This window comes from Sebastes umbrosus, chromosome 6, assembly GCF_015220745.1.
Source record: "Sebastes umbrosus isolate fSebUmb1 chromosome 6, fSebUmb1.pri, whole genome shotgun sequence".
Classification (NCBI taxonomy): domain Eukaryota; kingdom Metazoa; phylum Chordata; class Actinopteri; order Perciformes; family Sebastidae; genus Sebastes; species Sebastes umbrosus.
Window position 1 is genome coordinate 7,746,174 of NC_051274.1, and position 14,158 is coordinate 7,760,331.

The following is a 14,158-nucleotide window of genomic DNA, read 5'->3' on the forward strand; positions in this document are numbered from 1 at the left end:
ACTCATGATTCCACCGCGTCCTATTGGCTGAAAGTATGTGGTGTGGGCGGGGCGTTATCTTCGTGGCACTGTCGGGGGGCGGGACTTATACGTCCGACAGGAAAACTAGAGAAAGGCGAGGATATCTAATAAAACGGTAAAACTACCTTTAAGTGACTACTCAGAATAGGTCTCTGCTTAGCTGCTTTGCATGTAAGAGTCGGTGTTAGACTCAAGCAGTGTCTTACTGTCTCATAATGTCCGTGTCCAGCTGGACAAGAGGACAGCTGTCCCGAGGAACTAAGCAAAGTTAGCAAGCTAACAGTTAGCTTCCTGCTTCCTTAGATGGGATGGAAACTGCTGCTAGCTAGAAGTTAGCTGTTGCTCCTCTGATTCAGGGACAAACAGGCCACATAAGAACATTAATGGAGATAAAGGGAACATTAGGATTGCAAGTTATTCATAAGGTGAAGCAATTGACCAGAGGTTGAGTCGACAGATACAGTAGCCCTTTACACTAAGAGGTAAATAGCAGGGAGGAAGTGAAGTTATAATGTAAACTTGCCAAGTTAAGCTTAAAGGCTCTGTCAGGATTATTATTATAAAGATGATCTTTTCCAACAGTGTGTTAGACGTTAACCTATTTCTCTAAAGCGAGTGTGACTGGCTTTAGGCTACATGATGTCATCTCAATGCGAATTAATAGGAGATCCATCCACTAAAAAACTATATTACATTACATTTACCTGATTAAAAATAGCACCAGCCTTGTTTCATTACTGTAGTTCAATTGAGAGATCTCTTTTTTTAATCCTCCTTTAACATTAAATCACTGTCATTTTTAACCAAGATATGTTGATTTAAGTCATTTTTGATAGAATCGATAATAAGAATAAGAATGATTCTGTTTGTTAGTGACATGTGTTTTATTCAATGAATTATTAGTGGTAACAACAGAATAATGCCTCACAACCTGCTTTTGCTCTCAAGCTTAGATAGAAGTTGGATGGTTAGTATTTAGTTGATTGTGTGTTGTTTCTAGTGTAAGTAGTGATGTACTGCAGATAGGCTTTTTGTTACCACACTGAGGCATGACTCTAGGGAAGGTATCTGTAGGGTGTCTGTTAGGTGTATGTTGTTTTCTGCCAGAATAATAATAAAAATAAAAATGTTGTCAGTCCACCACTGACAAATATTGGATGGATTACCATGAAATATGCCAGATATAACATTTTCTAAGAGGGTGAATGCTGTTGACTTTGGGGATCACTTTTCATCTAGTGTCACAAGTAGGTCACATTTATCACTTGACTTGCATCATGCGCCGCTGATGTTAGAGTACCACTTTCAATTTAGGGATGCACCGATCCGACTTTTTCAGTCCCGATAGCGATACCTGGGCTTTGGGTATCAGCCGATACCGATCCGATACCAGTGTCTAATTAATAAGCTTTAATGTATGTCTCACTGTGTGGAAGTGATTGGGATCATTCTTTTATGTGTAAGGTAACATTAGGCTAGACTTAACTATTGCGTTCCTAACTTTGTAAAACAAAATGAGACCAATAGATATTAATTTATTTAATTGTTCTTTATTATTAATATAATATATCATACACCAGCAACTTGGTAAAAGAATCTTTAAAATTAACAGGAATTACAATTCAAGTGGAAACCCAGGAAATAATCTGTATGGTATATAAACATAGAATTGAATTGAATAGATCAGCCCCATTGTCGCCGATATCCGATTCAGCTATTTGAGTCAGTATCGGCCCGATATCCGGAGTCAGCTAATCAAGCTTTACTTTGAGATTGAGGCTGTGTTCAGACCGACAACAGTACAGCGTGAAAAAGTTAAGCCCCCTCATTGATTTCAATGAGTCCACTGCCTTGGCACAGCAGGGGCCTCACAGCAGGGGCCTCGCAGAGGTCTCCAGCAAAAACACAGAAAAGTTTCAAGCTCAATTTTGGCTGCACCATCACCCAGCAAAGCATCGGTTTGCCAATCAAAAACATGCAAGCGACCATTCCCGGTAGATAACAGTTCATCTTGCAACCGCCACAAGAGGAGGAGGATAGAATGATTGTTGCCATGATATCTTTACAGACTTATTAAATATTTCCTTATAGTATTATGAACCACTGTGCAGGGTTTTGGTGTACGTAGGCCACATAAGAATAAACCGGCCCAGTACGTAGTGTTGATGCAGGGCTTTTTTTGGGCTGAATGCCCAGTTAGACTTAGGAGTGCAATGAATTGGGTACCTGAGAAGATAGGAAACTGCAACACCAGGGTTGAGCTGGGAACTTAGTAGTTTATATTGAATGGTTGCTTAACTTTTCGAAAAAGTAAATTGTGATGAAACATTGCAACTGTACTTAATAAGATTTTAGGAACATGTGATTAAAGAGCTGATGGTTATGGTTTGAAGGAGGGATTTCTGGGAGACGTTTAAGTTTGTTATGTTCAAAGTGAACAGTTGTTTGTGCATGCTTCATTCATTGCAAACCAGTGCAAAAATGTTTTCACACTGAATGCACCCCAGCACTTTCTGTTGAGCCTTTTCAGATTTCATGGGTCAATAGTTTTCCCATGACAAAACTGTTCATACCACTGTCAATAATACCTTTCTACATTGGGGCTCTCCACAAACAAAATAGCTTGACTCTGGTTAAAAGTAAGTCATTTACTGTGTCATTTAAATCTCTGACCGGCCTGAACTTGCCTGTAAACTTCCCTGATCTTTTATAAATGTCTTTTATTCTGTTATTCTTTCAGATGGCTGCAATCAGAAAGAAACTAGTGATAGTTGGTGATGGCGCCTGTGGCAAGACCTGTCTCCTCATAGTGTTCAGCAAAGATCAGTTCCCTGAGGTTTATGTGCCCACAGTGTTTGAAAACTATGTGGCAGATATTGAAGTCGATGGTAAACAGGTAAGCTGTTTATTATACTGACAAGTGTTGAATGTTTTTTTCATATTTACAGTAGTCCAATGTCCATTAACATTGCATGGAGTACGCACTCCATGCAATGTGATGAATGATGTCTGAGGCTGATACTGATATCGATATTGGGGAGTTTAAAACGTCCGATAATTATATATATATATATATATATATATATATATATATATATATACTGTATATACACACACAATTTGACCGCAGTGAAAATGTTGTTTTTGAAAGGCTAAACGCCAACAAATATGGATTGAAGCAGAATATATTGTTAGATAAAAACACAAATTTTGACATTTGGACTTAACGCTCTTGAATAATTGGAAATGTTTTGATCACACGAGTCGGAAACAACGCAGCCACCACTGGAATCTAATTCTACAAATAGTGTAATACTACCACCACGGGCACTCTTGTCTCAATTTCATCAATAGTTAGTAGTAGTTGTTGTATTTTATTTATTTTTTTTACTTTAGGGGCCACACTTCTGTCTTTTACAACAACTTCACAGCTTTCTCCATGATAAACCTCTAAGCAAATGTATTTCCTTATATAGAGAAATGGGGCGTAGCAGTATGCCGATTTCAAATAGCGGGCACAAGTCTGTTAATTTAGAATGATTCTGATTCACTAACATACGCACGGTTGTAAGAACAAAATTGGCCGGTGCACACGTGTCATGAATCCGATGGTAATTTTGGTTGTGCACTTATTTTGTGCGCAAAGTAAGGACATTTCTTCACACACATTAGTGAATGAGGCCCATTAACATTGTCATTCTAAACAGATCAATGCAAAATCTGTAGTCAGATGCTCACCAAAGCTCTTTCTTTCGTCCTTGGTAGTAATGTAGTCCTATTATCCCGTCATATTATAGGTGGAGCTGGCTCTTTGGGACACAGCGGGTCAGGAGGACTACGACCGACTGAGACCTCTATCCTATCCAGACACAGACGTCATCCTCATGTGTTTCTCCATCGACAGCCCTGACAGTTTGGGTGAGATTTCCTCTTTCACACTGTTGTTCTTTCACAAACATTCTGCTTGCATCTGCTCCATGTTCAACACGTACACCTTGTGCCTGATGCAGAGAATATTCCAGAGAAGTGGACTCCTGAGGTCAAGCACTTCTGTCCCAATGTGCCCATTATTCTCGTGGGAAACAAGAAAGACCTGCGAAATGATGAGCACACACGTCGAGAGTTGGCCAAGATGAAACAGGTCAGTGAGGCCCTACAGTACTTCACCGAGCTCATTCAGATGCTTTGAAGCTGCTGTGTTTCAAGCTTGCTGAGTTATGTACACACAGAATTTCATACTAATCTACTACTAATTTTACTATCAATTAATTTAAAAATGGACTAATTGTTTTTTAAATATTTTTTAAAAAAGACGAAAAATCTAATCCACTAGTATGTATCAATTAGTAAATGTCAAAAATTATTACAAATACACATCACTAGTACCCAGAGCCCTAACTGATATCTTTATATCTATCTATATAGATAGATAGATTGATAGATAGATAGAAAGAGAGCGTTTATGATGGTAACGTTTGGCCATGGCGTGCTGCTGCGGCAAGACTTTGAGGGGGGGGAGGCGCGTTTAACAGCAACAAAACTATATCGAAACATCCGTTTTCAAACTCCCACACAACTCATGCAGTATAATCCAAGTCTCATTTATCCAGTCGTAGGCTCAGTCCTTCCCAAACACATGCATCTTCCCTAAAACCTTACTATTTAGAACACTTACTCATCTGTAAGTGTTTAAAATAGTTTCCATAATGTTGTCAGACACTCATAATAACAATCTGAGCCTGTCAGTGGCAAAAACAAGCACTTTTAGTTGACGTATAATTAATGGAGCAGATTTGCCTGATAGATTACATTACAAAAATACGTTTCAATCATACCCATCCATCCTGTGCGTGTGTCTAGACCGGAGGGTGTTCATTAGTGTTTTTTACTCCACAGATACGCTCTCATTTTAATCTGTGCCGCAGCTGCCTGCACAGCTCTGTCCCAGCTGTGTCTCATGAAACCGCCACCTGAACTGAAGCGTTTATTTATGCTTCAAGTCTATTTTTTTGACAATACACGCATAAACGGGAGGTTGATGCCCAATTAAAAAAAGCACTGAATAATATATTTATCAACATTTTGCAACCGGCAGAGCAGCGTGTGCTGTAGTGATGCGCAGGTCAGGGTTTATTTAATACTCGCACTCACCGGCCCAGTTATGAGAGAGCCTTACCCACAAAAATATGCGTTAATCAACCACCCGACCCGCGAACCGCCAACTTTATGCATTATAGAAGCACAATTGTCAGGACTGAGAGACGAGGCACTCTCCAAGGGGCTAATCCTGCTGTTGGGAGCAGCTAAAAGCACACCATCACCATTCTCCACATCTCAACAGTGAACTTTAACACAATAGTAGCCTCATGTGTCGGTCTATACTGTCTGTTTTAGCCTGGTGTTTGGCTGCACTGTGTAGAAAAAGAATGGAGACCACAGTTCCAAGATTTAACCTATTTCGACGCGCTTTGAGCGCCGACCAGCTGAGCTAAAAACCACGCTCACTGGATGCTTGCTGCACATACACTTATTTGGCCCCCCCGCTTCTCAAGTGAATACGGCGCCGCTGGTTTTTGGAACATTAAATGTATGTACCAACTACTCAAAAGAAGCAAAGTTGTTGTTAGAATAGAGATCATACAGTGATGCCACGTTTTGGCCATTGATGGACTGAACATACAATGTCTTCTAAGTGTTTTAAAAATATTTTTCTATATTACTTTTTAAATGATGTCCTGTTTTTCTATGAGTTAATGATTTTCCTTTTATGATTTTGGCTTATCCAAACAGGAACCAGTGAAGTCAGACGAGGCCAGGGACATGGCTAACCGGATCAATGCCTTTGGTTACTTGGAGTGCTCAGCCAAGACGAAGGATGGTGTGAGGGAGGTGTTTGAGATGGCCACCAGGGCGGCGCTGCAGGCCAAGAGGCGAGGCAAGAAGAGCGGTTGCCTTCTGCTGTAGAGTGTCAGGTCACACAGGATCGGGAGGGAGGGGGAAACAAACCAGGCAAAGAAAAACATCCCTCCTCTGTGTCTGCTTTGTCACCAAGGTGGGCACATTTGAATGGGGCGTTTAAAGGGATGAGTGAGAAAAGTCAACCCAGGCTAAAGGGAAAAAAGGAAGGTCAAATACAATGGAAAAAGGGAGCATATACATTTAAGCACAAGGTTATAGCGTTAGGCTTTCAAATAAAAGTCCTGTAATCTTGTGTTTAAGATTCATTAGACATGAAATTATTAAGAGAATATGAAGAAAAGGGGACATTTCTCTCACTCATACTTTTAAACCTGTGGGAGGGTAAGAAGGGTTCCCAGTTCTCTGAATGGAGTACGATGGTCTCATCATGGTGTGAGATTGAGACCAGCTCCAGAAGAGATCCGGTGTGTCAATTCACTCCAGATGTATGCCTGCCTAGCTACCTGTTGGGAGACTTCCATGGCCTGCAGTGTGACTAAGCTTGCCTTTCTTTCTCCTTTATTCCCCTGGGGAAACAACCTAACTTTATATGGCCTTGCGTTTCTGTTTTATCAACCTGTAGTATTTGATAAAACTTCCATTCATTTAAAAAGCTGATGGCAATGAGACCAACTTATTTGAGTGTTTTATACAGGCTTGTTAATGAATGCAACACTTAACAAATTGAGATTTAGTTGAGCTTATCTTGGCTTTCAAGTCAGAAAACTGTATGTGATTGAATTGATGTGGACTGTCAAACACACTGTATACAGTTGGGTATTAAAGCGTTAACTAAATTGTACTATCCTCGAGGCAGTACTGCAAAATTTCTGAACAGTAGTGGGGCCTTAACTTGAGAGAAGAAGACCTTTTATGTAAAACAGGGTTATATTAAAGACAAGCCTTTATTTCTAATTCCCCCTGTTTTATAAGTACATGTCATCATATTTTAGTAAGAAAGCCTCCTTGTTTTCTGATCTGCTCCGGTTTTAATTAGCCGTTAATGCAAACTCAACACCTCCTCCATGATAAATTCAGGATAATGTCCATTTCTACAGCACTATTTCCATCACTACACAGTGATTTATGAGTTTCTCTTTTTAACACAAATACTGTTTTCACTTACTAATTATTTTCAGTCACTTCAATTTTCCCATTTTTATTTTTATTTTTATCCTTGTTAAGCTACCATCAACAAAAAGCAACACTTTCTGTACATATTTTACATTAAAAACCCTCCACCAGGTCATAGGATGTCCTCTAGCTACCAGTAGGCTTTTAATTTGAAACATTTGCAGGAAGGGCAGAGATTCCCATGACAGTAACTTAACAGTAACAAATAATCATGGAAGCCACTGGAAATAATTAGTGAATGAAAACAGTATTTCTGTTAGAGAAGTATGACATGACTGTTGTTGTACTGATGGGATGGAAGTGTTGTGGAAATGTACACTATACTGACTTTTAGCATGTGAGACATAATAATACGGTAAGTCCATGCTCAGTTATTTTAACCCAGCCATTATTTGTCGTTCAGTTGTTCCCACATTATTACTCTCATTATTTAAATACCAGCTTTTATTTGGAACGGTGTACCTGTATGCCAGGGTGGAAGTGTGTTTTGTTTCCACTCTGCCAGTTCACTCATGATGCCTACAACTATTCATTTACCGCTTTTTATTCTGTCATATATTATTTTAACTATGTGATATTCTACTGGCTTATGTTGTATTATTTGCACACATCCTAAAACAAAAGGTCAGTGTGGTATACACACTTTGAAAAAAAAAAATTATGAAACGCTAAATGCAAGCGACTCCTTAGGGATTGGTTATTTGTAAGAGGAATATTGTTTTGTATACAAACGTATCCTCATATTTTTTATTATGTATTCTAAAGGAAATAAATTGTAACTGAGAATGACCAAATTCTGCCACTGGTGTCACAGCTCACATGCTTTGTCTCTTAACACTGTTTCAGTTATTATCATAAATCATGCTTTTGTCCACCACTCACAGGGTCTGTCTTTACCAAGTCATGCTGTGAAGCCAAATTGTTGTTCAAACTTACTGGACTTTATTTTTAAATTCTAGTAAAGATCACAAATCTGTCAGGTTGGATTTTGGGGGAAAGAGATTTAATAAGTTGATTCTCATAAAAATTTGCCTATTTAATGAGCTATTACTGAATAACCAAGATGATTGATATTTTAATTGTCTTTAATTCTTTGTCTCTCTCATAATTGCTATAAGTATTAAAAACAATCCCAAAGGAAAATCAACCAACAGAGGGACTTCCGGTTCGGCAAACTAGGAGGCTGTGGTGTTAGAAAACAGGCTCGTAGCACTTTTGACTTAGCAATTTATGTTTGTTGAAATAATAGAAATAGTAGTAGAATGGACATTAAACTGTTTGCCGTGGTCATCTGAGTAGTACAAAAGAAAATGTTGAGTCCTTTTAGTTGTTATGGTGACGACACGTCGGTGGGGCCGTAAAGTGTATTTCTCCCTCGCTAAGCCGGCAGCAGAGGTAGTCACAGAGCCAAATGAACGTCTGTTAAAGCTTCAGTAGGCAGAATGTTTTTGGCATCATTGGGCAAAAATTCCATAATAACCTTTCAGCATATTGTAATTCAAGTGTTCTGAGAGATAACTTGACTTCTGCACCTCCTCATGGCTCTGTTTTCAGGCTTTAAAAAATCTAGCCCATGACGGGAGACTTTGACCAATCACAGGTCATTTCAGAGAGAGAGCGTTCCTATTGGTTGTTCATTCAACAGGCAGTTGTCAACCACTCGCAAACGCCAATCAAATAATCAAACTAGGGTGCGCTGATCAAATATGAATCAATATTCTGTTACTGTAATGCCTATTTCTCTCCTCAAATGTTTTCAGAAACATCTTGTAGTGTACTGTTTAGCTGTAAAATGAGGAAGGTTGCTCCGGCTGGTGGGCAGTGCTTGGTATTTCCTAAACTGATCTCAACATGGCTGGCGGATCACAGTGTCACCGTGCGACCCTCTTATTGTGAGGTGGCAATTTTAACTACTGCACCACCGTGTCATTCCGGAGGATTTTTCAAAATAAAAATATTAAAAAGGGATAGATACGCAGGGAGGAGAGCAAAAGATGTCCTTATTTGTTGACGATGTATTAGTATTCTTGTCCAACCGGTAACATTCACTTTTACAGTTATTCTCACTTCTGAAACAATATGGTTCTCTCTCTGGTTATTAACGGAATGCTCTAAAAATTTACAAAATTGCTTTCCAATAATTTCCTCCCTCTTAAATCAAACGATTAGGGAAGAAATTAGGATATGCTACTTCATCCCTCTTAGTTTTTGATATTGATTTGAATCTGTTAAAATGAATATTTGTCGAGATTGTTATCTCTTCCAGGCCCTTCCATTAGATCTACCTGACCAACAATTTCAGGAGTGCGACAAACTGTTCATGCTGTAGGTGCTCTACAGAGGTGAACACACACACACATACAGATTTAATTTAAAGAAGAACTTTGAGTGTAAACATGTTTGATTTCTGACTTCTTTAGCATCAGATTGTTGCTGCAGAGATGGAGAAAGAACAGTTTCACATTCTCTTTCTGTCAGTCGACTAAATGATTAATGGACTAATGGTTTCAGCTGTACTTTTATTAACAAATCGTCAGATTTTATAAACTCTTCATATGTTTTGTGTGTAAAAATTAGGGCTGTCAGTCAATTAAAATATTTAATCGAGATTAAACGCACGTTTTTTATCTGTTCAAAATGTACCTTAAAGGGAGATTTGTCAAGTATTTAATACGCATCAATACAACATGAGAGTGGACAAATATGCTGCGTTATGCTAATGTATGTATATATTTATTATTGTAAATCAATTAACAACACAAAACAATGACAAATATTGTCCAGAAACCTTCAAAAGTACTGCATTTAGCATAAAAAATCTGACCTGATTTTAATGCTACGGACGCTCTAGAAGACTCTGGTGAGAGGACGCCAAAAATGTCCTAATTTTTTCGAGTGTCCTGATATTGAAGCTGTGCTATCATAAAATTGTCCTCATTTGTCATGAAAACAAGTACACACACACACACTCTCACACGCACACACACACACACACACACACACACACACACACACACACACACACACACACACACACACACACACACACACACACACACACACACACACACGCAGATAGCTCACCTGACTTCCTGTAAATGGAGAGAGGAGGAGCAACACCTCAGCAGCTGATGCAGGTAAACAAACAGGTCGGACTCTTGACTGATGGTGTTGACTCTAAAAGTGTTCAATGACTCTATTTATAGTCAACGGAGCAGAAGGATGAAGACTGAAGGCTGAAGCAGGGTGAGTGTTAATCCAACATGTTATTATTTCTCTGTCAAAGTGTCTGAGTCTGTTTCCTACCTGTGGACTGTAGAGGACAGACATGTTAGAATGAACTCAACAGTTTGATTCCTCTGTGAACACGAAGTCATGACTGGCTGAATAATACTCTTTAAACCTGCTGTAAACCAAGAAAACAAGCAGAGATTTAAAGAGAACTGACCAGGTGGAGTTCTGGATGATTTTATTATACTGTATACTGTGTGTGTGTGTGTGTGTTACTTCCTGATCTCTAGCCTGTGACTCTTGCGCAAACTTGTTTCCTTTAAATGATCTTATCTCACAGTCAGCATTCCTGTTTTTACCTCTCAGACTGACTTCAGATAAGAAGATGAGTGATTGTGTGGAGGAAAAGGAGGACAGAGCAGAGTCTGGCTGTTTGTATATGAAGAGTGACGGGTCCAAAGATCATCCTCCATTCTTCAGTAATGAACCTGGACCCTCAAAGTCAAAGTAAGAGACTGTTTTTACTGTAAGCTGATCTGGTGGAAAATGATGCATTGAGGATGAAGACAAATCGTTCTGCTAAAAGATGTATGTTCCTCAAAATGCAGCTTCATGTTGTACTAATTGAGCAAGTAGATGTGTCAATTCTGGCTACCATCTATGTTTGGATTATAAAAAAGAGTTGCAACTCAGGAAAATGGCTTAAATTATTTTTTATTATGCAACAGACAATAGTTTTTTCTTTCAGATGCTGAGAAGAATCTTAGTCATATAAGTCTGAAAAAAAAATACAGGAAAAGCACATTTTTTAGTCCAATTGATTTAATCATAAAAATTAGATAACATTTGACCAAAACTCATTTAAATTCAACCTGTTCGAGCCAAAAGAGATTCTCATAAGACAAAGATTTCCTGTAAATGGAGAGGGGAGGAGCCACACTGACTAGGTGATCCAGGTACGTGAGAATAGGGAGGGAACTTTGAAAGTGAAAGTGTTCAGTCAGTCAGCTGAGACAGTTGACAGAGCAGAAGGGGGAAAGGAATGAAGGAGTGTTAATCCAACATTTTATTACTTTACTGTCAAAGTGTCTGAGTCTGTTTCCTCCCTGTGGACTGTAGAGGACAGACATGTTAGAATGAACTCAACAGTTTGATTCATCTGTGAACACAAAGTCATGACTGGCTGAATAATACTCTTTAAACCTGCTGTAAGCCAAGAAAACAAGCAGAGATTTAAAGAGAACTGACCAGGTGGAGTTCTGGATGGTTTTATTATACTGTATACTGTGTGTGTGTGTGTGTTACTCCCTGATCTCTCAGTCTAGCCTGTGACTCTTGCGCAAACTTGTTTCCTTTAAATGATCTTATCTCACAGTCAGCATTCCTGTTTTTACCTCTCAGACTAACTTCAGATAAGAAGATGAGTGATTGTGTGGAGGAAAAGGAGGACATAGCAGAGTCTGGCTGTTTGTATATGAAGAGTGACGGGTCCAAAGATCATCCTCCATTCTTCAGTAATGAACCTGGACCCTCAAAGTCAAAGTAAGAGACTGTTTTTACTGTAAGCTGTCCTGGTGGAAAATGATGCATTGAGAATGAAGACAAAACGTTCTGCTAAAAGATTTATATTCCTCAAAATGCAGCTTCATGTTGTACTAATTGAGGGAGAAGAAGTGTCAATTCTGGCTACCATCTATGTTTGGATTATGAAAAAGAGTTGCAACTCAGGAAAATGGCTTAAATTAGTTTTATTATGAAACAGACAATAGTTTTTTTCTTTCAGATGCTGAGAAGAATCTTAGTCATATAAATCTGAAAAATATTACAGGAAAAGCACATTAGTTTTTAATCAAGTTTAAACATAAAAGTTAGATAACATTTGACCAAAACTCATTTTAATTCAACCTGTTCAAGCCAAAAGAGATTCTCATAAAAACACCTTGTTAAAATGCTGATTTGTGTCAGCAACACACACACGCCCTCATACATAAACTTAAAGGTCAAAGACCTGTTCAAGCCAAAAGAGATTCTAGTCAAAGATTTCCTGTAAATGGAGAGGGGAGGAGCCACACTGACTAGGTGATCCAGGTACGTGAGAATAGGGAGGGAACTCTGAAAGTGAAAGTGTTCAGTCAGTCAGCTGAGACAGTTGACAGAGCAAAAGGGGGAAAGGAATGAAGGAGTGTTAATCCAACATTTTATTACTTTACTGCCAAAGTGTCTGAGTCCGTTTTCTCCCTGTGGACTGTAGAGGAGAGAAATGTGCCGCTGCCACCTTGTGGTTTCCAGGCGAGCCCTCGCAATATGCGTGTCCATGAGCAAGTTGCAGTTTGAGATAACATTTGACCAAAACTCATTTTAATTCAACCTGTTCAAGCCAAAAGAGATTCTCATAAACACACCTTGTTACAAAGCTGATTTGTGTCAGCAACACACACGCCCTCATAGATAAACTCTAAGGTCAAAGATTTCCTGTAAATGAACTAGAATGGCACTCGGAGAGCGCAGACCTCCGCCAAGCTGCCCGAGAGCGAACCATCATCCACGTGTAATTTTGTTTATGTTGAGATCAGCTGCACATAGCGGAGCAGCGTAAAACACTTCATTCAAACTGGATAGAAACAAAGTGAAACACACCTAAACCGTCGTTGTTACTCTTTCCAATAATCACCATGCATTTTGCGATAGAAGCAAAAAATTTGGCACAGATGTAAGTGTATATGTTATGAAAAGATATAGGGGCACTGCAAATTTGGCCCCTGGGGGTCGTAAATAGGCGCTAAATATTCCAAAATGTTGCAGAATATAATATATATATAATATAATATTAGCAGTAAAATCGATAGAGATCTCGCTGGACAAAGGTCAGGGTCACCAGTAACTTTTAATCACAGTTAAAGTAATACTGAACTTTGGTAGAACTTTGGGTTGTATTGCTAACTAGCCGTGATTTATGCCTAACTAAAGGAGAAAATCATCATCGATTGCTCCCGTGAGCAGATTACGGTTTGGTATGCTTTATTCTCTCTATCTATTTACTCCCTTGCTAGCGAAACAGGTTGCTAAGGTTTTATTCACTCATGACCCATTCTGTTGGGTTAAAATGAACTCAGGTCTATTTGCCTGGTTAGTATGGCTTGTTTGGGGTGGTGTGAAAGCTCATTCAAACTCTGGTGAAGACCAAACAACCAAACTCTGGTCCACCTTAAAAGTTGGGTCTCGGTCCGCTTCCAAGCGAACTCTGGTGCATTTTGTTTCTGGTGTGAAAGCAAGCGCACCAACCACCAGCAGATATGTGATTTTAGCATGATTTCAAAAGCTAAACTACTAATAAATTAATCTGCTGATGGTGAAATCTGTTCAGGAAGTGATGTATAGAAGCACGCCAGCTGTTAAAACTGCTGTGCTTGTATTCGACTCTGTGTACTTTGTCAGATCATGAACTCCATTAAAAAGTTTGACAGCGATCTCACAGTAATACGCCTCATGCACGTATCCGTGCGCTCCCCGACATTTGCACTATGCATTCGCACCAATCATATGAAAGCGTGCAAAGGGGCTTTTGTACAGTCCTGTCTCTACTATTATTCATCATAACATGTGGCCGATTTGCAGTCTAATAAGATATTAATGTTTATTATTAGTATTTATTAATCAAAGAACACAAATATGCACATCAGAAGCATTAAAGTGCTGCATAAACTTCTGTCAGTCACAGAATTTGATTTCCCCACGTGGGTCCTGATGATGAACTGATTACAATCAGTTACCTTTCAGTCTCTATAACTTCATGTCAGTCTTTATAACTTCATGT

General features: G+C 39.0%; 2 protein-coding genes across 2 annotated transcripts in view; both read left to right on the forward strand.

Annotated features, from left to right (window-relative positions):
• The first annotated feature begins 8 nt into the window (after positions 1–8).
• On the forward strand, positions 9–7,912 carry LOC119489697 (rho-related GTP-binding protein RhoA-C). The gene is made up of 5 exons (XM_037772445.1): positions 9–136; positions 2,762–2,917; positions 3,819–3,939; positions 4,032–4,162; positions 5,812–7,912. Exons 2-5 carry the CDS (start codon positions 2,762–2,764, stop codon positions 5,983–5,985), a joined length of 582 nt encoding a protein of 193 aa, XP_037628373.1. The 5' UTR covers positions 9–136; the 3' UTR covers positions 5,986–7,912.
• Positions 7,913–10,729: 2,817 nt separating this feature from the next.
• Positions 10,730–14,158, forward strand: part of LOC119489691 (NACHT, LRR and PYD domains-containing protein 14-like) — a 53,023-nt gene continuing 49,594 nt past the window's right edge. The window contains exon 1 of the mRNA XM_037772435.1: positions 10,730–10,775. Within this exon, the coding sequence (XP_037628363.1) occupies positions 10,730–10,775 (46 nt within the window). The remainder of the gene's footprint in view (positions 10,776–14,158) is intronic.